Source organism: Rattus norvegicus, chromosome 9 (genome assembly GCF_021556685.1).
Source record: "Rattus norvegicus strain SHRSP/BbbUtx chromosome 9, alternate assembly SHRSP_T2T, whole genome shotgun sequence".
NCBI lineage: Eukaryota > Metazoa > Chordata > Mammalia > Rodentia > Muridae > Rattus > Rattus norvegicus.
In genome coordinates this window covers 100,997,309-101,021,591 of record NC_141542.1, presented here as the reverse complement: position 1 = coordinate 101,021,591, position 24,283 = coordinate 100,997,309, and the positions used below count along the sequence as shown (strand labels likewise).

At 45.6% G+C, this 24,283-nt stretch overlaps 1 protein-coding gene across 2 annotated transcripts in view; it reads left to right on the top strand.

The window, feature by feature from the left end:
* Positions 1-10,851: 10,851 nt before the first annotated feature.
* The window catches only part of Dner (delta/notch-like EGF repeat containing), a 302,538-nt gene continuing 289,106 nt past the window's right edge, over positions 10,852-24,283 (top strand). Inside the window, exon 1 of one of the 2 annotated variants that reach the window (XR_015628663.1) lies at positions 10,852-11,256. Coding sequence is in view for 1 of the 2 variants with exons in the window: in NM_001399331.1 (NP_001386260.1) it covers positions 10,981-11,256 (276 nt within the window). In the remaining variant the exon portion in view is untranslated. 2 annotated transcript variants of the gene reach the window in all.

The window sequence follows — 24,283 nt, the reverse complement described above, 5'->3', positions numbered from 1 at the left end:
ACTGCCTCAGGAATGGTCTAGTTTGTTGAAAGAAGGTGGGAGAGTTTGAAAAAGATGTGTTTTGGGTAGCCCGCCCTGAGTGAGTCTCTCTGAGCTACTGGAGTCTCTGCTGTCATCTGATCCAGGAGTCTTGTGTTGCAGATGCAGAGAGGTCAGTGGAAGTTCAAGGACCTGGGCAGGTCTGGTGTGAGCAGCTGCACCATGGCCGGAGTGTTGGCTTGACCTTAGGTTCTCTCTATTTTATCTAGGTATCTAGGAGGCTGAGGCACCAACCCCGCTCATGTCCCAAGTCACTTCCAGTCCCCGAGCAGGATCGTCGTCCTCACCGTAGCTGTGAGCTGCCTGGTGTGGGTGCTGGGACCTAAACTCAGATCCTCTCCAACGGTAGCCAGTACTCTTACCCACCAAGTCATCTCCCCAGTTCCTCTTTTCCTTTCATGACCTCGAATATGCTATCCACTGCTCTGTACTGACTCTGAAGTGAAGTCAGCTGCCGTGTTAGCAAGCTTTTTATTAGCTATAACAATACAACTGAAGGAAATTTTAAAGTGGAAGTTCACTTTGATTCATAGGATTTTTGTTTTTTACATTTTACGGTATGACTGGGGGGACCCATGGTGCTAGGCATTGGGTGTGCCCAGTGACAATGTTGAGACATTTGTGGCTGAGCAAACCTGCTTATAACATGAGCCAGAGGATAAAACAAGAAAGGTTGACTGAACTAGACTCTCTAAATCCCCTTTGGGGACACGACCCACAGTGACCCAAAGATCTCTCTCTCAGTGCCGACTCTTGAATGTCTGTATCTCCCACTAGTGCTGACTTGGAAGCAAAGCTTTTAACATGTTTGAGACATTTCTTCAAATATCCCATCTTCTCCCCTCTTTCCTTTCTCCTCTGTGACTCACACTATACATACATTAGACTCTCATGAGGTCTCAGGGTTTCTGAGCCTCTATTAATTTTTCTTTATTCGTTTCTTCCTATCCCTCTTAACTGACCTGTCTTGAGGTTCAGTAATTCCTATTCTGCTTGTTCTAATAAGCTTCGAGTTCCTCTCCAACCCCAATGAGCTTTCCACTTCACTTTCTGAACTTTTTGACCCTAGAAATTGTTTCTCTTTCCTTCATAATTTTCATTTCTTTACTGATATTCCCTACTTGATCAGACACTTTTCTCAGAACTTTCTTTCTTTCTTTCTTTCTTTTTTTTTGAGCTGGGGACCGAACCCAGGGCCTTGTGCTTCCTAGGCAAGCGCTCTACCACTGAGCTAAATCCCCAACCTTCTCAGAACTTTAATTTCTTGACATAGCTTTTCTTTTGGGTATTTGAATGTAACCTTTGTAACTTTAAAAGTCTTTGCTAAGTATAATATTCAAATTTTGACTGCTTCCCCACTCAACCCTAGTATAAAGTATCTTTTCTTTCTTTTTTTTACAGGTGGATCCTTGTAAAAACATTTTTTAAAAGATTTATTATATATCTTCAGACACACCAGAAGAGGGCATCAGATCTCATTACAGATGGTTGTGAGCCACCATGTGGTTGCTGGGATTTGAACTCAGGACCTCTGGAAGGGCAGTCAGTGCTGTTAACCTCTGAGCCATCTCTCAAGTCCCTGCAAAGCATCTTCTCTAATTATTTACACATCTTTTATTTTTTTTAATTGGATAGTTCTGATAGTACAACGCATCGATTGTGGAAATCCGAGTTTTCTCCCTTCGTGGAATTTGCTGTTGTTATGGCTGTTCTATGATTTAGTGGTTTTTCTAAATCAATTCTGTAAAGTCTCTATTTTTCCTCTGTTAGCTTCACAGACCTAAGAGTTAGACAAAGGTCTCTTTCAATGCACAGATTGCTAGATTTTTCAGCCTTTCCCTAGGGAACACCCCCCCTCCCCGTGTGTGTGTGTGTGTGTGTGTGTGTGTGTGTGTGTGTGTGTGTGTGTATAAAAGCACCCTTCTGTGGGTCATTTTTTTTTTTTCAGTGTCTGTAGGCAGTTTAAGACTCTGTCCAGGGGGCTGGGGATTTAACTCAGTGGTAGAGCGCTTACCTAGGAAGAGCAAGGCCCCGGGTTCGGTCCCCAGCTCCGAAAAAAAGAACCAAAAAAAAAAAAAAAAAAAAAAAAAAAAAAAAAACCTCTGTCCAGGTAGGACAGCGACAAAGAATCCTGACAGCTTTAGGATTAAGGGACATATTAGAAGAAGGTGGAGGGAGTCAGATGCATTTACTCAGGGAGGCTGCAGGAGCGAGCAGTGGGTTCACCTTGGCCAGTGTGGATGTCTGGGCACGTGCTGAGTGTCCCTGATGAGCTGTCACGTGTGTAAAAATGTCGTCTGCTTTGTGTCTATTAATTTTCATCTCAGCAGCAAATGGAATTTACGCTGCTGAGAAGTTTTTAATCAGTTGGTGACATCTGCTTCTAAATAAATTGGCTTCATCCGAGATAAACGATTGTAGGCGCTGTGGATGGCGCTGCGCCAAAACCCTTTGATATTCACAGCTCGTTCTTTCGAGGATGCTCAAATCTCACCTTGCCTCCTGACGCACGAAGGATCACGTGATGCCACAATCACATCTCATAGTGACGTGGGACCGGTGCTGTAGAACACCACCAGCCAGGGTGAGCTGGCAACCCGGGAGAGCTGGAGCCTGCACTGGGAGAAGGGGACGTGGAGAGACTTCTGCCCTTTTCCAACCCCTAAGTTTTTCCTTGTAATTGAATTAGATCCCACAAAATACTGCTGCATTCTCTCGTGCATTGTTAAAGCAAACAGAAACGCACCGGCTGTCTTCTGAGCGCTTGATTGCGCTTGGAGAGCCGGCAGATGGGCAGACAGTGTCCAGGTTTCCTTTTAAAACTCCACACCCTCTTACTTCCCTAGCGCCCTTTGAAAGACGCACACCAGCGGTGGCACCAGTGTCCTTTCTGTGTGAGTACAGGGCTTCAAGGACACCAATGCTGGTCCATAGCAGCTCTCTGTCGAATGTACAGTGAGAATTCACTGTGTGGATCAAATGAAAAAGAAATGATTCTGTTGGGTTAAAATGAGAGTCTGTTTTTATTGATAAAGTAATTAGAAGCCACAGATTACTTTAGCTAGAAGTCATCTTTCTTTTTTAAAAAAATATTTTATTTTTATTGAGCAGGAAGGAGGGAGGGAGGGAGGGAGGGAGAGGAAGAGGTGGAGAAAAGAGGAGGGGAGGGTAGAGGAGAGGAGAGGAAAAGGGAGAAGGGAAGGGAGAGGAAAGAAGAGGAGCGGAGAGGGAGAGGAGAGGGTGTGTGAGTCTGCATGTGTCTGAGTGCAGGTGCCCATGAAGGTCAAAGGAGTCCAGTGGATCTCCTGGACCTGGATCTCCAGGCAATTGTGAGCTGCCCGACACAGATGCTGGGAACCAAATTTAGGCTCTCTGGAATAATAGCGAGTGCGATTAAACAGAGATGTGTCTTCAGTCAGCCCCCCGTTTTTGTTTTTCTTTTTAATATTTTAGATTATCATCTAAAGTAATTGGTTCCATTATGACATCGTTATACATATACATCGGTATATGTTGTTCCCACCCCTTCCCCTTCCCATTACCCTCCTTTGTCCCCCTTCCCCTCTGGCTGGTTTCTTTTCTTCCCCTCCTGATTTTTCAGTACATGAATTCTATTACCTTCTCTGATTCCCATCTCCACTAAGATCAATTCCTCCTCTCATGTTCTTCTATGTTGGGGACACATATACACATACAGAAACACATGCATGTACACGTGTGAAGTTTTATTTTTTTTTTAAAGATTTATTTATTTATTATATATAAGTACACTATAGCTGTCTTCAGATACACCAGAAGAGGGCATCGGATCTCTTTACAGATGGTTGTGAGCCACCATGTGGTTGCTGGGAATTGAACTCATGACCTCTGGAAGAGCAGTCGGGTGCTCTTAACCGCTGAGCCATCTCTCCAGCCCACGTGTGAAGTTTTAAATCCTGTCTTCAATCCACTGATGAAAGACATCGCATGCAGTGCTTGTCTTTCTGTGACTTGTTCCTTTCTTGTAGGGTTGCTGTTTCAAGTTGCATACATTTTCCTGCAAATGTCAGGATTTCATTAACCCCCCCCCAAAAAAAAAACCCAACCAACCAACCAACCAAACAAACAAAACCGCTTGCGTAAGATTCTGTTGTGTGTGTGGAGCTTTTCTGTGTATTTTCTTTCTTCATTCATCTGTTGATGGGAGTCTAGTCAGGTCCATTCCTGGCTGTTGTGAACAGTGCAACAATGTACATGGATGTTGTTAAGAATCCCCATGCACAAACCCAGGAGGGGGACAGCTGAATTCTATGGCGGTTCTAACTTCTACATTCTTTTTTTTTTTAAAGATTTATTTATTTATTATACACTGTCTTCAGACACACCAGAATAGGGCATCTGATTACAGATGGTTGTGAGCCACCATGTGATTGCTGGGAATTGAACTCATGACCTCCGGAAGAGCAGTCAGTGCTCTTAACCACTGAGCCATCGCTCCAGCCCTAACTTCTACATTCTTAAGGAACCTCCGTAATGGTAGAAATAATCTTCAGTTTTACCTCTAAGTCTAAAGAGTCAAGCCTTTTCCCCGGTTCCCCCATTCTATAGCCCGTCACAGGATCTTATCTGTAAAGGTGGCTTAGCTGTCTCCTACTGAGGTTATCACTTTCCCACCTCTGTCCTAAGCACTCTCTCAATGCTTTATGTCAAGCTTACTGAGCGTTCTCTCTCTCTCTCTCTCTCTCTCTCTCTCTCTCTCTCTCTCTCTCTCTCTCTCTCTGTGTGTGTGTGTGTGTGTGTGTGTGCATGTGTGCATGCACTCATGTGCCCTCCCATTTTGCCATGCTGTGTGTGTAGATTATAAGACGACTCGTGCAAGGCAGTTCTCTGTCTCCACTGTGTGCATCCTTGGGACTGAGCTCAGGTTGTCCGGCTTGGCATTGGGTGCCTTTGCCTGCCAAGCCATGTGACCTGCCAGGCCAGCATTAGATTTGCTGAGTGTTGGAATGGATGACATGTGAATGGGCTTAGAAACAATAGGACTTGTTCCTCTGTAACAGGACTGGAGCCACCTATCCAGGGGGGAGGGAAGGCGGGTGTGCACAGCAGATGCCCCACTGTGGGCAGCATTGGTGGTAGTGTTGCTTGGAGAGTTCAGATGTTCTCAGGACATTCTCTTGGAACCCAGGAGAACCACCCTGAAGCAGCAAACTTCTAGATGTCTGTGTGCACGTAGAAATTCTTAGTTTTGGCCATTAATGGAAGCATCCTCCATAGAACAATAAAAGCATGAACTATTTCCCATGGCAGCGAAGACCTTGGAAAATTCAAAGACTGGAGTCATTCCTAGCACAGCAGAGGTGGGTTTGAACTGTACCTTCTTCGCTGTAGGACACCGGGATCAAGTCCTTCCTGGAGAATTGCTGAGTTCTAGTAGGGCATAATAAGATGTTGGGACTAAAAGCAGTTACTGAGTTTAAAGTAACTACCCTGTTTTCGAGTGTCTGGAAGGTCTGATTTCCATTTGGTGGTGCTTCAAGTGGTTTATGAAATATTTATATAGGAAAGGTCTGGTTCCTTCAGCTTTTTTATATTCAAGACTTCACATGTAAACCTGCCCAAGATCCAATCAATGGGAGAATGATAATGTATGAGAAATTACTTTAAACAGCTGCCAGAACAGTGGTTTAATTCAAGTCAGAACAATCCTAAGAGGAAGAACATTAAGAAAGAACTTGTGTTGGACAGCACAGAGGAATTGTTCAATGATAATTCAGACTGAGCTAACCTGACTGTGCTAAGATGCTCAAATGACTAATCGGATAGTGGCTAGTACAGGCATATGATAATTGTTATGGTTCCTTTGACTGTGGCATTTCTTGGCGAAAGTCTTGAATTACATTTAAAACCACCCCCTTGCATCATATTTTTATATCTATGGTGGGTTTTGGTCTGATTAGCTTGTGAAGACTTCAGAGCACAGAAAAAGTGCTGAGAAAGAGATGAAAATACTAACTGCAAATTCAGAGATTTGGTGGGGGGGATATTCTGTGTCTGCTCCTCCCTAGCCTAGAATAAAGATTGACTTCCTCAGTGCACTGTCTTTCCCTTTGCCTTAGTTAGGGTTTCTATTGATGCAATTAAACACCATGGCCAAACAAACACACACATACCCCCAAACAAATAAACAAAATGGAAAAACAAAAACCAAACCAAACAAAACTTAGAGAGGAAAGTTTTTATTCAGCTTACACTTCCACATCACAGTTTCTCATCAAAGGAAGTTGAAAGGAACTCACATAGGACAGGAACCTGGAGGCAGGAGCTGATACAGAGGCCATGGAGGAGTGCTGCTTAATGGCTTGCTCCTTATGGCTTGCTCAACCTCTTTCCTTTCCTTTCCTTTCCTTTCCTTTCCTTTCCTTTCCTTTCCTTTCCTTTCCTTTCCTTTCCTTTCCTTTCCTTTCCTTTCCTTTCCTTTCTCTCTTTTTCCTTCCTTCCTTCCTTCCTTCCTTTCTTTCTCTCTCCTCCTCCTTTTTCTTTTTCTTTTTCTTTTTCTTTTCTTTTTTTTTTTTAAGGCAGGGTTTCTCTGTGAAGTCCTGGCCTTGCTCTGTAGACCATGCTGGCCTCGAACACTGCCTCCCTAGTGCTGGGATTAAAGATATATCTTCTTTATAAAACAAACAAACAAACAAACAAACAAACAAACAAAACAAAATGAAGTGAAAGAGGCACTAGGTTTAATATCTGTCTTCTCCAAAACTTATATTGAAATTCAGTTCCTGCTCCTACTGTGTTAGGGGTGGAACAGTTAGAAGTCGTTACACTAGGAAGTCTCTGTCCTCATGGGTGGAATCAGTGTTCTCGTGAAAGCATGCGTTTGGCTCCTTTTTGTACTCTCTTGCCTTTTCACTTCCTATCATGTGATGATGATACAAAACAAAGGCCCTGGATACTGGCACCTTGCTATTGAACTTTCCAGCCTCTGGAGTTATGTGGAGTAGAGGAGCTTGCCACCAAGCCTGATGGCCTGAGTTCAATTCCTAGGACCCAGAGGTGGAAGGAGAGAACCAACTCCCGCATCTTTGCTCTTTAACCTCCACAGCATGCTATGGCATATGCACATAAAATAAAATAAAATAATGTAACATTACTCACCTTTTTAAAATTACATACTTTTATAGATTAGTGTTAAATATTTTTGTAGATGCATGTTATGTTTTGAATCCTATGTGTCTTCCTTGGGCTCATGTTTCGAACACTGGGTCCCCTGTTTGTGGGGCTATTTTGAAGGTTACAGAACCTTTAGGAGGTGGGCGTGGCTAGTGAGATAAGCTTTTTTTTTTTTTTTTCCGGAGCTGGGGACCGAACCCAGGGCCTTGCGCTTCCTAGGCAAGCGCTCTACCGCTGAGCTAAATCCCCTACCCCCGAGATAAGCTTTATTATGGGCAGACCTTTCCTGGTTCTACACACCCTAATGTTTGATCCCCTACATTGCGAATGGATCCACTTCCATAACCATGCCTCCACATCTTGACAGACTGAAATATCTCTAAAATCGAGTCACAGTAAACTTCTCCTCCCTTGTTTATGCCAGGAATTTGGTCACAATGCAAAAGCAATACAGCCTGGAAGGTTGGTGTGGTACTTGACTGGCACTTTCTAACTATATGCTTTATCTCCAAATTCTTGACTAAAAATAGAACTACTATAGTGCCTTACCAAACCAGCAGAATGGGTTAAAACAGCATTGGCTACACTAACTCTAGAAATTCAGTAGCCCACATGTTGTGGTTTGAATAAAAATGGCTTCCATTGACTTGTAGTTTTGAATGCTTGGTCATGCTATTTGAAAGGATTAGAAGGATTAGGAGTTGTAGCCTTTCAGAGGAAGTATGTCACTGGAGTTGGGCTCCAAGGTTCCAAAAGCCCACACCAAACCCAGTCTCTCTCTCTCTCTCTCTCTCTCTCTCTCTCTCTCTCTCTCTCTCCTCTCCCTCCTTCCTCTCTTTGTTTACAGATCAGGACGTAGAACTCTTAGCTATTTCTACATCACCATACCTGCCTCTGTGCCACCATACCACCTGCCATGATGATAATGAGCTAACACCTGAAAGTATTATAAGCAAGTCCACAATGAAATGCTTTCTTTTATAAAACTTACCTTGATCATTGTGTCTTTTCACAGCAATAGAACAATGACCAAGACCAGCATGTCTTTGTGTATGCCCTTCCAAACTTGCAAAATGACGGTTTTCACTCTCCTCTATTGTCTCAGTCCATTTTGTGCTACACCCTGGAACGTTTATGACGAGCAGAACAGTAATAGCAATGCAATGCTTGCCTGGTGTTTACTACATGGGTGCTTTGGGGTCAAGAGTTACAAGCTCATGTTCTGTTCCCCAGGACCAACCACATGATTCTGCACATGTGGTTCACAGGCATAACTGTCTCCTCTGGGTTGGATGTGATGTTCAGTGTCTTGAAGCAAATCAGCTGTGGTATCCCACATAAGATGTGATCTATTAATAATCTATCGTGGAGGGAGGGAAGATGCAGGGGGAGCTCATGGGCTCCCCTTCCTTGAGAGTTCAATTGCCACTATATGAGAATTGGACAATTGATCAAAGAGAGTGGGAAACCTCTGTGGTATAGCTGTCATTCAGGTGACTTGCTGGTAGCATAGCCGTGCCACTGATATCCCTGTAAATAACCCCAATTAATTTATTGCTTGATGAAGCTGGACTTGGATGGAATCTTTTCTTTGGTCTGTCAGTTCTTCTTATCCATGGTGAATCAATGTTTTATTATGTCTTTCAGGCAAATTTAGTTCATGAGTAAAGCTGGAAGAGTCCTCTGATAACTGGAAGATTTAGCATGTAGCCTAGACAAAATGGTATGACAATGTGCTTCATCCCTGAAATATGCCCTTAAAAAATAAAGACATAATACTTTAATAAAAACCAGACAAACCCCAGTGACGTTGCCTACAAAACTCAGAAATTGGCATCAGATGTGCTCTTTAGGTCCCCTATTTCAAAGTGTTAAGAAATTAAAAAAAAGGGTTTGCTTAGGCAAAAACTTAACAAACAGAAATGTGCCTTTAATTTTTCACAACCTTTTTGATTAAAAAATATGTTCTTTGACTTCGTTTGTTTGTATCGTGGTAGAAGGAAATGAACAGCTCTATCTGTTACTCTAGGAGGGAGAAGTTCCTCTAACTTCTGGTAATGGCCCAGAGCACAAGAGCCATCTGAATGATGACACCAGGGCCACCAGAGGGCGCTGGAGTGGCACAACATTGGGACTTTAAGAAGAGGTTTCAAGTAAAATGCCAGCAGGTGGGAGGGAAATGCAGGTACCATTGGAGTTCACATCACTGCTGGAGACAGATCTGTCTAGGTTTTGGGGGTCACCCTATAGCACAGGAATTTTAGGTATCTTCTAAAACAGGGGTTTGTGATTTGAGATCTAAACAGGCTTGAATAAGACCAGGCAGTTCTCCTTCTGATTCCACTAGGGGGCTTTCAACAGCCCCTGGTCACTAGATCTGTAGCATCTATAAGCCTCTCATGAAGTCTCTACTTTCTTATTAGCCCAGTGTTTTACAAAATCCTTTTGTGTTCTCTAGAAAATTTGCCTAGTCTGTTAATGCAAAAGAGTAATTTTTTCCTTCTCTCGTCTTCCCTATTCTTCTTTCTCCGTTTCCCTCTCCTTTCTTTTTTCCCTTCTCTCTCCCTCCTCCTTTCCATCTCTTCCTCTTCTCTTGTCTTCTTCAGGGTTTCACATGGCCCAAGTTGGCCTTGAATTCCCTAGGTAGCCAAGACATACCTTGAGACTTCTGACTCTATCAGTCTTCTGACTACTAGGGATACCGACTATGCGAGCCATCCTGGCCGGCTACTCCTCCTCCTTTTAAATTTCGCATAGACAGGGGTAACTAGATTTAGAGATTCTATGCAGAGTGGAGGTCGTGAAAGGCGGTTATGAGTGGGGACAAAGCCTACTGAGTTTTGCCCAGCGGATTTGACCTCCGTCTCTGCCACACCGGGAGCAGCCTAACTGGGAGGATACAAAAGCTCTCGAAGTAGGTCACTGTGAAATCTCCTTCCCTGAAGAGTTCCGTAGCAAATGTCTGCTGAAAGGGCACGAGGGTTCCCACAGTGTTCTGGGAGGGGACCCAGACTGTATGGGTCTCAGTTTTATCCTGTATTTTAAAATAGGGTCGGATACTCTGATTTCCCACTTTCCGCCACCCCAAGCTTCTTTCAGCTCTTGTGAGCTGCGAGCTGGGCAAGGCCAGGCGAGGAAACTGACGGTTCAGCACCAAGGACAAGGGCCCCGATCTTGGCTGTACAAGGTCAGGTCCTTGAGAGGTCCGCTGGGTTCGCTGGTGGCGCGAGAGAGCTGTGAGTGCTGGGGACAGGGACAAGTATTGTGGGAGCGGGTGGAGCACCCGTGAGAATAAGGTCAGGCCGGTCCCGCTGCGGTCTCACAGATTCTGCGCCAAGAGGTCGTGAGTGGCAGTTGCGAGCCATCTGAAGCGGTCTCTCCAGGCTGCCGGCGCCTCTCCATTCACTTTCCACCCCAGCATCGCCTCTCTCCCCTCTCCCAGCCGAGAACCCCCACCTCTGTGCCTTTCTGCCTTCCTTTGGACACACCCACGACTCTGACCCCTTGAGGCTGGGGACCGAGGACAGTCTTCCTGCAACTTGCTGAGACGCGGAGCAGAAGGGTTCCCATCCCGGGTCCACCCGCCGGGCACCCAGCCTTCGTGGGCCCCGCCCCCGGCCCCGCCCGCGGTTGCCCGGGGAACCACGGGCTCCCGCAGCTGCAGGAGGCGTCCGGTCCCGCTGAGCAGCACCAGCCACTGGCGCCGCTGCCACCGCCATCTCCGCCGCTAGCAGCGCCGCCGCCACCGCGCCCAGCTCCGCTCCAGCTTCTGCGTCCTCTAGGCTCGCTATGCCTCCCCGCCGCGCCCAGGCGCCCGGTGCCCCGCTGCTGCCCGTGCTGGCCCTGCTGCCGCTGCTGCTGGGTGCTGGGCCCCAAAGCAGCTGCTTGGCCAGCCCGGTGCCCGCCGCGCCCCTGCCTGCTCCGGGACCGTGCGCCTCGCAACCCTGTCGGAACGGGGGCGTGTGCACTCCGCGTTCGGTGACCGACCAAGAGCATCCTGCGGTCGATGCTGAGCCCGGCTACAGCTGCACCTGTCCCGCTGGGGTTTCTGGCACCGACTGCCAGGTAAGTGGACACTACGGCCGCCCAGAGACACTTCGGCAGCTAGGGTTCCAGTACTCCACATAATAGCTTCTGTTACTTTAGGAAGGGAGTTTGTAGATGCAGACCTGAGTGCCACCCTTCAAGTGAGGCTCTGCTGTCCATCTCAGTTCCTAGGCAATGCTAGCTAGGGCGCTCGGGGCGTGTCCTGTGCTCAAGGGCCCGGCAGCCACCCCATCCTTGGTACTCATGGGTCTGTCATTGGCCACCAAGTGGCGCGCCCCTTCCTGGAGGCCCAGGCAGAGCATCGGCTTGGTGCCTAGTGAGACAGAGCAGAAAAGTCAGTTCTGGGAGTTCCCTGTGGGTTCAATGTCCAGCTGGGCTCTGTTCCTGGTTCTATTGGACCCGGCGTGGGTCAAGAATGCATTACGTGGGGGGCAGGATAGTGGGTTCTGTGCCAGGTGGTGGGGCACTTTCTTTCCTTTCTTCCACCGGGAAGGCAGCCGGAGGCTGAGAGGACAGCTGCCTCCTTTGGCCTGCGGCCAACCCTTTCTGAGCTTGGGTGGTGGTGATGTTGGAACAGGTGGAGACATTCGAGGGCATCAAGCTGGGGCTTGCGGAGTCGCCCTTCTGGCTGGCCGCACTGGCAGCCAGGACAGAAGCAGGGCGCTGGGGAGTCTGAGGAAGCTGTGACCCTGTGAAGGATGGGAGGTGGCCAGCAACCAACCGTCCTTGAACTGGAAATGTCCAAGAGGGATCTGACAGAAAATAAACGCCGCTTTTCCCAGTGTGTTAAAGCTCAGTTTTCAGTGTTGAATTGGTAGTTCGTTGTGTGTGCACAGCTGATCCTCTGGGAAGATGAAACACACACGCACGCACACGCGCACACACACACACACACACGCACGCACACACGCACACGCGCGCGCGCGCGCGCACACACACACACACACACAGACACACACACAGACACACACACCGCATTGATCTGAAACAGCTAGATTAAACCACGGGAAAATGGAACGTATATGGGGTCGGCTTTCTTTATTACAATGAGGGTGGAGGAGTTTGTTTTGTATAGATTAATGCGCGGATTGAAGACTTTAAGACTGCGCAGAGCAGCTCTACTTTTAAATGAGGAGGAGGCCACCCTTCCTGTGGGATAGACGTTCATTCGTTTAAACAGAGGTGGGTGGGATAAAGAGGGTTGACCTTGGCAGACAGCTTTTCTTTTTTCTATTACATTTTTTCCCCCTACAGGGGCAAAAATTGGAGACCTACTCTTTCTATGCTTTAACTGGTTTCAGCAAGTGTTAATTCCCTCAAAGGAAAGGAGAGGACAATGATGAGATTTTGTGTGGTATGAACATCCAGCAGACTTTAGACACCAGCATTCTTGTGAGGAAATAGCTCATAGAGCCATCCAAACCATAGGGAACAAAGTCTGCCCTTTGTAAAAGAGAGACGGGTAGGTTGAAGCCAGAGGATGGATTCACACTCATTTTTTTTCCCTTCTGGAGGATAATAGCTTTTCTTGAAGAATTGAGATGTCTTACTCCCTCTATGTTTGCATGCCTGGGTTCCTTCTTTGAGAGAAATAGGTGGTTTAGACACATAGTGAAATAGAAGCAGATAGGAGAAGAGAGATACCAATTTAAGTAAGGAGAGAAAGCTAATTAGGTACTGGACCTTTAATACAACTCTGGCATTTTTTTGTGTGTGTGTGATTCTAAAAATATTTTGATATAGAAAATATTCAAAGACAGTAAGAGAGAAGCACAAATATTTGGTTCAAAATCTAAGGCAATTAATCCAGAAGGGTTGTCACTATTCCAGAAGCAATTGGTTCACAACAGAGTTGGCTTTCTTCTAGAGCTCCTGCTCAGGGCAGGTCTGGCTGTGTGAGTCTGCCCACCCAAGGAGAAGCAAGCAACACAACGTGCTCTGAGAGCCGACTGGGGAGAGTAAGGCATCTGCAAGTCTAACAAGAAAGATGAGCAGAGTGGGAACTCGATTAGACTCAGCTACTCAGAAGAACTTAGTAGATGATTCGGAGCTTTATAGCCCATAAAAAATTGATTCCTGGCGATTTTAATTGAATCTTTCATGAGCTCACAGTAAGACTCATTATTCTCGCTTTCTATGGTCTCAGAAAACAATACACTGAAGGCAACCTTAGCAGAGGATAAGAAAAGAAAACAAAAGAACAGAAGCCTGCGTACACACATGTGCTGGGTGTGGTGGTAGAAGTACCTGGGAGTTGAAGGTGGGGGATCAGGAGTCCAAGATCATCTGTGACAACATAGCAAGTTTAAGGCCAGGCTGGACTACGATAGACTATGCATGGAAAACCAAACCCAAATCAAACCAGAAACACATGCATGGTTAGCGACAGAGAAGGGGACAGATGTTAGCCAGTGCTTGGTGGAAACCTAGTGCTCACTGCATAGCACTGAGATTGGAAATCTACCTGCCTGTGAAGAGTCTCTTCAAAAGTGTCATCCTCCTCCACCTACAAAGATAATTCATGCCCATGACAACATTATAAACTACCTCTGGGGTCTCAAAACAACAATAACAATAGCAAAGCCTCATAAACCATGAATTGGCTGTCTTTCATGTTCCTGGGGCCTTACAGGACCTGGCAATGGGGTGGTGTAGGTTTGAAGTCCTTCTGCTTCTGTCACACCTGTGATGAGAAGCGGTGGAGGTGGTTGGTTTCCTCCTCTTCAAACTGCCTTGCTGTGTTCATCATGAAGAGCCTGGTGGCCATGGCGTTTGACTGTCCGCAGCTTTTGAGGCTTGCCTGCTGGTTATCCTTCTCTGTTCTACATCCAGGCAAGCTGATAAGCAACCTGGGCACTCCCTCTTTTGATGCCTGCTGATGGGAGGTTACATGCCGGTCCCTGAATGATGAGTCTGCAGCTCAACCCCTTAACTCCATTATCCCAGGCTGGTCTCCTTCTTTTCCTGCTCACTCAAATCATTGTGGTTACAGGTCCTATTGGAATACTTTACTGGAATGGCAAGCGATACTAAGAGAAACAAGCTAGGCGTGGTGGTGCACACCTGTCATTCATTACTCTGGAAACGGAAGCAGAGAGCTCCGGCCAGCTTGGGCTACAGAGTGACCCTGTCTCAAACCAACCACCAACCCCTCCCACCCCAAGAGGCTGGGGATGAGGAAGGTGATGGTTTCTAGGGTCTGGACTGTTGGCCTCTTCTGATGAGAGGCACTGGGGCATCTGCCTTTTTGGTCTAAGCACATGGGTAGGATTCTTACCTGCTTTTTACTGGGGCAGCCATGGAAGCTAGGGAGTAATGTGGACTGTATTTGTTTGTAAGGTTTATTTTATTTTAATGAAAGAATCCTTTGCCAAATATGCAAGCAGTTAGACACCTGCTTGTTTTTTTTTGTTTTGTTTTGTTTTGTTTTTTGTTTTTAAATCACACATTCCCTAAGGAACTTGTCCTCTGAAATGAAAACAGAATTGTATCAATTTCTGCACATGGAGAAAAAGAGGGACACGTAATGGCCGCTTTTTATTTAAGTGAATGGTACTCACTAAGCTGATTCTAGAACCTCCTCTTCCGATCAAGTATGCTCAGTCAAAACAATGTTTCAGGCGAACAAAGCCGCGTCTGACTGATTGTTTTGTGGTGTCGCTGTGGATGGAAACAGTCTTGCAGATCTTACGCCATCTGTGGACAGAGTGATACTCCAGCTTCTGTCTGAGATTCGCTCTAGCTAAGGGGTCCGATTCTTTGTGTTTCATCAGCCCTTTTTACTGGGCTTCTTAACACTCATGCACACACACACTCGCACATGTGGGAGTCTGAGAGAGCACGCCCTTTTTTGTGGTATTTGCAAACTAACAGCAGTCAATTGCAGTGTCGTTCTCTCTTTCTGGCTTTCTCTAGGAATCGTTTTGCGCTCCCTGTCCCTAAACCTCAATGTTCCTATCTCTGAAATGGATGACTACTACCTGCCATATTTTCTTTCCAGGAACAAATGAGACTCTCAGAAGAATAAAGACAAGGATGAGAATAGAGATAATGATCGTTTTTATGCCTTCATTCATTTACGTGGTGGTGGGAAGGTCAGAAGGGGACTTTCAGAAGTCAGTTCTACCTTTCCTGGATGTGAGTCCCAGGGGTTGGCCACACTCAGGTTGTGTGGTGGCAAGTGTCTTTCTCCACTGAATTATCTCGTCTCTGCCACCCTGAGACAGTCTCACTATATAGCACAGACTGTGTAAGAACTTGGGTTCCTCCTGCCTCAGCCTCCTTAGTATTGGATTACAGGCATAAGAATGACTTCTTGAGGGCTGGAAGAGATGGTTAAGAGCATTGACTGCTCTTCCAGAGGTCCTGAGTTCAAATCCCAGCAACCACATGGTGGCTCACAACCATCTGTAATGAAATCTGACACCCTCTTCTGGTGTGTCTGAAGACAGTGTACTCATATACTTAAAATAAATAAACACTTAAAAAAAAAGAATGGCTCTTTGAAATATTTGGGACAATGTAAAGTGGGACACGAATAGAAAGTATCACAAAAAGACCTTATTTTTTTCCTTGTGTAAGATCAAGTTTTGCCAGTTAAACCAGTGTCTGGTTGTTTTCCTTCACTAAACAAGGTTCAGGTTTTCTGTCTACTAGGGCTATCATGTCAAAGAATTTTAAAACCACAAATTAACTATTACAACTTTTGCTCTTCTATTCTGAAACAAATGTTTGCTAATTCAGTGAGCTGACATTTCCTTTGGAAATGAAAGATTTTTCTCTAAGTGTCAAAATTCTTGTAACAGTTTTAAGAAAAGAAGGAAACAGTTGATTTTTCTATGCTTTTCTTAGACCTGTGAATGGTATTTTCAGCCATTCATAGGAAACATCACCTTCCACAGCCTGGCCACTTGACAAAACACATTCCCGTCTTTCGCATCTTTGCTTAAGCATCTCAGGACATGGTACCCGGCATCCGGGGTGCCTTTCTTTGAGTCCTCATTTCATGGGCATCCACAGGGGAGGAAAACCTAGCCTGCAGTTGAAGGGCATTTGAGTCAGAAAGCAGAATGTCTGGCTGTAATTTTAAACATCCTCTCCAGCTCGGAAGGCAGCTGGGGTCAGAGTTATTCAACCCAAAACAACCGCTGCAGAATCCAGGCCCCCAGCAGAACATCCTCCAGCACGACAGTTTTATAGACAAGATGTCTTCCAGGTCACTCCACCTACAACCCTTTTGCCTTCACTGGAGGTCAGTCTTGGCTTCTTATTAAACATCAATGGAGTTTTAACAAATATGAGTGTCTGGGTTTTAGAGTCCTTGGATCCCCAGACTCTGACTTATCCATTGGTCTGTGTTAGGCCTGGGCACTGGTAATATTACATGCTCTGCTGAATTGTCAGGTTTGAGATGACCCCACCCCCAACTCCTGAGCATAGAACATGAAGCAGAGAGAAGAAGACATTCGTATCCACTCCTTGTCATCTTCACTCAAAGGTGGTCAGTTTCTGAATCCAGGAGTTCCTAGATAGGCTCCTCAGGTGATATATGCTCTCTGGTAGACTTCGAGTGGAGAGAGTGCAACTGTGGGTTCCCTGGGCCAGAACCTGGGTGTTCGCCCTACTGGTAACTCTTTCCTCTGAGGTTTGGTTTCCTATTCTGGGTAGCTATTATCTAGATGCTATCCTCAAAGGTAGTTATGGCTTAGAAAAATGTAGCCGTGTTGGGGATTTAGCTCAGTGGTAGAGTGCTTGCCTAGCAAACGCAAGGCCCTGGGTTCGGTCCCCAGCCCCGAAAAGAAAAAAAAAAAAAAAGAAAAAAAAAAAAAGAAAAATGTAGCCATGATGTGCCCACAGAAGACACTGATGAAAGACATTCATCTCCAGTAGTTTTCTCTTCTGACCTTCCCCAGCCAACAGCAAGGACAAAGCAATGGGCACGGACCGATTGTCCTGTGTGTTCATGTGCACTTGGAAGTCAGAGGATGATCTTGGCTGACATCTACCTTGTTTTTGACACAGACTCTCTTACTGACCAAGTCAAATAGGCTAGTCTGGCTGGCCCAGGAGGCCCAGGGGTCTGCCTGTCTTTGCATTGGGATTATAAACATTTCTCCCAATTTCTGGGTCTAGAATTCAGGTCCTTGTGCCCTCAAGACAAGCACTTAGCCAACTGAACCATCTCTCCTGCCCTGACTCAGTAAGCTATTGTCAGTCATCAGTCGTGGCGTGCATCTTGGAGCCTTTGTCTTGAACAGGAGACTCCCTGCCTTCCCAGCTAAAGCAATTCCACCCCAGATAGTAAAAGGGCACTTCTGTGCCAACACAGGAGCCAAATCCAGCCGCGTTACCAAACCGAGCCTGTGTTTGCAAAAGTTTGGGGTGAAGACAAGAAAGCTGTTCTTGAATCTTCTTCCTCAAGGCTAGGGCTTTGGGATCTTATGGGGTGAGTCATGGTAGAAGTTAGGTCAGGACTAGTTGGTGATCGGCACACATGGCACCACACTTCACCCGGAGTTACCATAGTGACCCACACATCAGAGCCGTTATCTCTAGCTTTGAAATTGGTGCCCCCTTTCTTTTTACAGTAAAGTGGAAGAATATGAGTCTGAGCAGGTAGAATGGGTTAAATCTAGATAATTATTCAGGTTTATTTGCTCAGTCTTCAGAGGGTCAGGCCACAACTGTGGGGCCCATGGACCAGATATTGGATATGAGGGCAGGAGCCATGTTTAGGAGGTCAGTGCCTGAGGATTCTCAACAGGTCTGTTCTTGAAAAAAAAAACTTTTTTTATTCCAATATTTTTTAAAAGGTTGATTTTACTTTTTGTTTATGTGTATGTGTTTGTTTGTGTGCATGTATATGCATGTTTGTGCGAATGCCTGTGGAGTCCAGAAGAGAGGGTCAAATCCTTTGAAGCCAGAAATAAAGGTGGTTGTGAGATAACTGATGTGGGTGCTGGGAACCAAACTCAGCAGATCCACTGCAAGAGCAGCAAGAGCTATTAACTGCTGAGCCATCTCTCTATCCCCTATGTATGCATGTATGCATGTATGTATGGATGTATGTATGCATGTATGTATGTATGTATGATGTATGTATGATGTATGTATGTATGTGTATATATGTGTATGTATATATGCAGTTACCCTAGCTTTTATATTCCTAATAACCTTTTAAAATTACTTTTCAAGTCTGGAGAGACGGCAGAGTAGGTAAGTTTGATGCTCAATCGTAAGGGTCTGAATTCAGATCCCAGCCTCCATGTCAGAACTTTGACTGGGCTGCATGCATTAATAACCTTAGATTTCTGGGAGATGGAGACAGGAAGATGACTGGAGCCTGCTGGCCACCAGTCAAGCTCCAGTTTCAGTGAGAGATCCTGTCTCTGAGGAATAATATAGAGGGCAGCAGAGCAGGATGCCCAGTGCCCTCCTCTGCCCTGGAGCAGACACAGGTATGCTTTTGCGGGTCTGTGCCCTATGTACCTGACCTGTTTTTACATCCTGTTCTCTCTAGCCTGGTGTACAGAAAGACAAACAGAGTTCCTAGCAGAATGGCTCATACCTGTAATTCTACCACTTGGAGAGGCTGAGGCAGGAGAATCATTGTAAATTTGAAGGCAGCCTGCTTTACATAGCAAGATCCTGTCTAAAAAAAGAGGCAGTGTTCTGCTGTAAATCTGTGTGTGTGTGTGTGTGTGTGTGTGTGTGTGTGTTTGCCCATACGTACATATGTGAGGTTATTATAGAATGTAGTCTATTGAGGAAAACAGCCTTTGCCAGATCATCTGGGCTTGTAAGAGACCAGCAGCAGGGGGGTGCCCGTTGATGGTTGCCATTCATTCAGAGAAAGAAGAAGTAGTAAAGGTTATTGGATCTTCATTCGAGATTCCAACCACTCCTCCAAGCTTCACATTTGGATAGAATTTGGCTCTAACCATTCAGAGCTTTAGCCACCAGGGTTCAGGTGCTAGAGTTCATAGGCTTGGTGTCTTAGGATTTCCACTGCTGTGAAGAGACACCAAGGCAACTCTTATAAAAGGCACACATTTAACTGGGGCTGGCTTACAGTTTCAGAGGTTCAGTCCATTATCATCATGGTGGAAGCATGGCAGCGTGCAGGCAGGCATGGTGCTGGAGGAGCTGAGAGTTCTACATCTTGTTCTGAAGGCATCCAGGAGGAGACAGCCAAGAGGAGGCTCACTTGTCACACTGGGCAGAGCTTGAGCACAGAGACCTCAAAACCGACCCCCCACAGTGATACACTTCCTCTTCCTCCAATAAGGCCACTCCTCCTAATAGTGCCACATCCTATGGGCCAAACATTCAAACACATGAGTCACGGGGTTGGGGGTCAAACCTATTCAAACCACCACACTAAAACATGTTTATTAAGGGGGTGGGGTGGGGAGGGTGTCCATCTATGCAGATGGGAAACCATTAGGCTGGGTAAAGTCTTTCCAGTGTGGGTACTTTGGGGTCACCAATGCTCCTGTAAGTAACCCATTACCCATGCTCTGTAAGTAAGACAAGAAATGCACTAGCTCTCCAGGTTGAACTTTGGAGGAAGCATATTTTAGTTGGCCTTTAGGACCTTATATGGAGTGGGTGGACATTGTTTCTATCTCCCCAGGGAAGGCATTCTTAGAACATGAGGCTATGAGGCCAGAGGTGTCTTCCTCAATTATTTTACACTGTATTTTTTCAGACAGGATCTCTCACTGAAGCTGGAGCTCACTGGTTGTCTAGACTGGTTGGCCAGTGAGATCCCAGAATTTACCCATTTCAGCCTCCACAGTACTGGGTTCACAGAGGCCATGCCTGGATGTTTACATGTGTACTGAGGATCCAAGCTCAGGTCCCGAAGCTTGTCGATGGCCTCACCTGCCCAGCTCCTGAGGTCAGAGTGCTCCAGGGCAGGTCGTAGCTTTTTTATTTTATCTCTGTCCCTAATGGTGTGCTTGGACACCTTGGTAACAGCCTGTTTCAGGAGAAAGAAATGGTAGCCTGCAAGGTCTTGGGGCGCGCGCGTGTGTGTGATTACTAAGACAGTTGGAAAGATAAGAGAGGCCTTTGAAGAAGCCCTGGCAGATATGGGCCCATCCTAACCCTAACTGTAACCCTATTGATCTGTATAAAGGTGTCTATGATTCCCCAACTTGGTGACAGGCTGAGGTCAGGTGTCCTGACCTGCTCCATATAACTTTCACATCACAGTACAATCAGACTTGAGGAGGAAAGGATGGGTTAGTGGTTGGGATGGGCAGGTTTTAGTTTCTGAATGGATGGATGCTTCAAGTTGGTTTAAGAAAAAGTGAGCCAAAACCATCAAATGGAAAAAAGATAGCATTTTCAGCAAATGGTGCTGGTTCAACTGGAGGTCAACATGTAGAAGAATGCAGATCGATCCATGCTTATCACCCTGTACAAAGCTTAAGTCCAAGTGGATCAAGGACCTCCACATCAAACCAGATACACTCAAACTAATAGAAGAACAACTAGGGAAGCATCTGGAACACATGGGCACTGGAAAAAATTTCCTGAACAAAACACCAATGGCTTATGCTCTAAGATCAAGAATCGACAAATGGGATCTCATAAAACTGCAAAGCTTCTGTAAGGCAAAGGACACTGTGGTTAGGACAAAACGGCAACCAACAGATTGGGAAAAGATCTTTACCAATCCTACAACAGATAGAGGCTTTATATCCAAAATATACAAAGAACTCAAGAAGTTAGACCGCAGGGAAACAAATAACCCTATTAAAAATGGGGTTCAGAGCTAAACAAAGAATTCACAGCTGAGGAATGCCGAATGGCTGAGAAACACCTAAAGAAATGTTCAACATCTTTAGTCATAAGGGAAATGCAAATCAAAACAACCCTGAGATTTCACCTCACACCAGTGAGAATGGCTAAGATCAAAAACTCAGGGGACAACAGATGCTGGCGAGGATGTGGAGAAAGAGGAACACTCCTCCATTGTTGGTGGGATTGCAGACTGGTACAACCATTCTGGAAATCAGTCTGGAGGTTCCTCAGAAAATTGGACATTGAACTGCCTGAGGATCCAGCTATACCTCTCTTGGGCATATACCCAAAAGATGCCCCAACATATAAAAAAGACACGTGCTCCACTATGTTCATCGCAGCCTTATTTATAATAGCCAGGAGCTGGAAAGAACCCAGATGCCCTTCAACAGAGGAATGGATACAGAAAATGTGGTACATCTACACAATGGAATATTACTCAGCTATCAAAAACAATGACTTTATGAAATTCGTAGGCAAATGGTTGGAACTGGAAAGTATCATCCTGAGTGAGGTAACCCAATCACAGAAAAACACACATGGTATGCACTCATTGATAAGTGGCTATTAGCCCAAATGCTTGAATTACCCTAGATGCCTAGAACAAATGAAACTCAAGACGGATGATCAAAATGTGAATGCTTCACTCCTTCTTTAAAAGGGGAACAAGAGGGGTTGGGGATTTAGCTCAGCGGTAGAGCACTTGCCTAGCAAGCGCAAGGCCCTGGGTTCGGTCCCCAGCTCCGAAAAAAAGAAAAAAGAAAAAAAAGGGGGGGGGGACAAGAATACCCTTGGCAGGGAATAGAGAGGCAAAGATTAAAACAGACACAGAAGGAACACCCATTCAGAGCCTGCCCCACATGTGGCCCATACATATACAGCCACCCAATTAGACAAGATGGATGAAGCAAAGAAGTGCAGGCCGACAGGAGCCGGATGTAGATCGCTCCTGAGAGACACAGCCAGAATACAGCAAACACAGAGGCGAATGCCAGCAGCAAACCACTGAACTGAGAACGGGACCCCCGTTGAAGGAATCAGAGAAAGAACTGGAAGAGCTTGGAGGGGCTCGAGACCCCATATGTACAACAATGCCAAGCAACCAGAGCTTCCAGGGACTAAGCCACTACCTAAAGACTATACATGGACTGACCCTGGACTCTGACCTCATAGGTAGCAATGAATATCCTAGTAAGATCACCAGTGTAAGGGGAAGTCCTGGGTCCAGCTAAGACTGAACTCCCAGTCAACTAGATTGTTGGGGGGAGGGCGGCAATGGGGGGAGGATGGGGAGGGGAACACCCATAAGGAAGGGGAGGGGGGAGGGGGATGTTTGTCTGGAAACCGGGAAAGGGAATAACACTTGAAATGTAAATAAGAAATACTCAAGTTAATAAAAAAAAGTTAAAAACAACAACAACAACAACAACAACAACAACAACAAAAAAGAAAAAGTGAAAGTTTTTTTTTCTTAAAGAAAAAAGAAAAGGGATGAACTTTTAAAAGAGGTCGAGGAATTGAGCAAGAGGGGGAGCTTTGAAAGAGAGAGACACTGCTATCTTTTGCTCAGGGCTCCTGCAGCCAAGAACATCCTTTAGAATCACAATGCTGACACTATCTGCTTCTTGTAGTAAATGTAAAGAAGGATTTGTAATTACTTCTGGGTTTCAGAGGCAGACTGAAACTTCTCTCAGGGCTGAATTTTCTGAGCTGGGTGGAATCAGGAGGGAGGGAATGTATCAACTCCCTGATTTCTTTTGACTTCTTCTTTTAAAAAGTTAAAATGACATGTGTTTTTGTTTGTTTGTTTGTACATGGCATAGTACAGCTGTGGAATTCATAGACAAACTTTTATTTTATAAAAACTATATATGATGCTTTCTGATCACCGTTTCCCCTCCCCTCTATCTTCACCTCCCAGATTCTCCCCACTCACCCAACTCCATGACTTACTTTTTCTCTTTCTCTTTAAAAAACAGACAAATTAAAAACCAACCACCAACCAACCACCAACCAATCAACCAAGATGTTAAAAACAGAGAAAAACCATAAGAAACATATACATGCAAAGGCATACACATCCGTACAAGCAAACACCACAAAAACACAAAATTGGAAGCCATCGCATACAAGCAAAAGACCAGTAGGGTGAAAAGTGCCCAGACAAGACAACATGAGACCAAAGGCATTTCCAAAAATACCAGAGCTTGTTTTGTGTTGGCCATCTCCTGGGCATGGCCCCTGCTCTTAAGTGTGAGCTGTATATCCATTGAGACTCCACTGAGGGGGGAAAATCTCTAATTGTTTTCTTTGTGAGAAGTTGTCGATTGGTCATAGTTTTGCGTTAGTAGTCGGGGTTCATGTCCACTTTCCCCTCGCAGTGCTGCAACACCATATGGTTTGGACCTGTGCAGGCCATGTAAGCTGCTACAATCTCTGTGAGTTCATATGTGCACCAGCCTTGTTGTGTGGAGAAGACATTGTTTCTCTGCCGTCTTCCATCCTTTTGGCTCTCCCAGTCTTTCCACCTCCTCTTCTGCTTAGTTCCCGGGACCCGGAGGGGAGGGCTTCCATACAGACATCTCACTTAGGACCGTTTCCAGGGACCACTTTTGGCATTTCATCCTCTTCCTCCATCACGTAGATCCCAGGCATCAAATTCAGTTGGCAGCTACCTGTATCCCACGCACCAACTCACCTCCCGTGGTCCTTCTTTTCCACGGGAGATCAGAAGCTAAAAAGGACCACCCAGTGGATGCTGAAATACAGATTCCTAGATCTTGCCCTACCCCCTCATTCTGCTTAGCTTTCCTTATTGATGATGTTCCTCACTGTGTGCCTCGACACTATTTATCTTTTTTGTGGGTTGATGTCATCAGGTTGCTGATCAGTTTTTGGTGATTGATTATGTATTAATCCACCTTCCTGGTCCCTTGAAATATGTTTTTAAAATGAGGGAAAACATTCTTATGAGCTTTCTCCTCTTATTTTTGACTTATTTTCTTTTGGGCTATGTTTCCTTCACCTCATTGATTTGTAATTGTTCATTACTAATGAAGGAAAGTAGCCCTTTGTCTGTGGTGATGCTGGCTCCATTGAAGAATTGCGTTCTGGGGGCTGGAGAGATGGCTCAGTGGTTAAGAGCACTGACTGCTCTTCTAGAGGTCCTGAGTTCAAATCCCAGCAACCACATGGTGGCTCATAACCATCTGTAATAGGATCTGATGCCCTC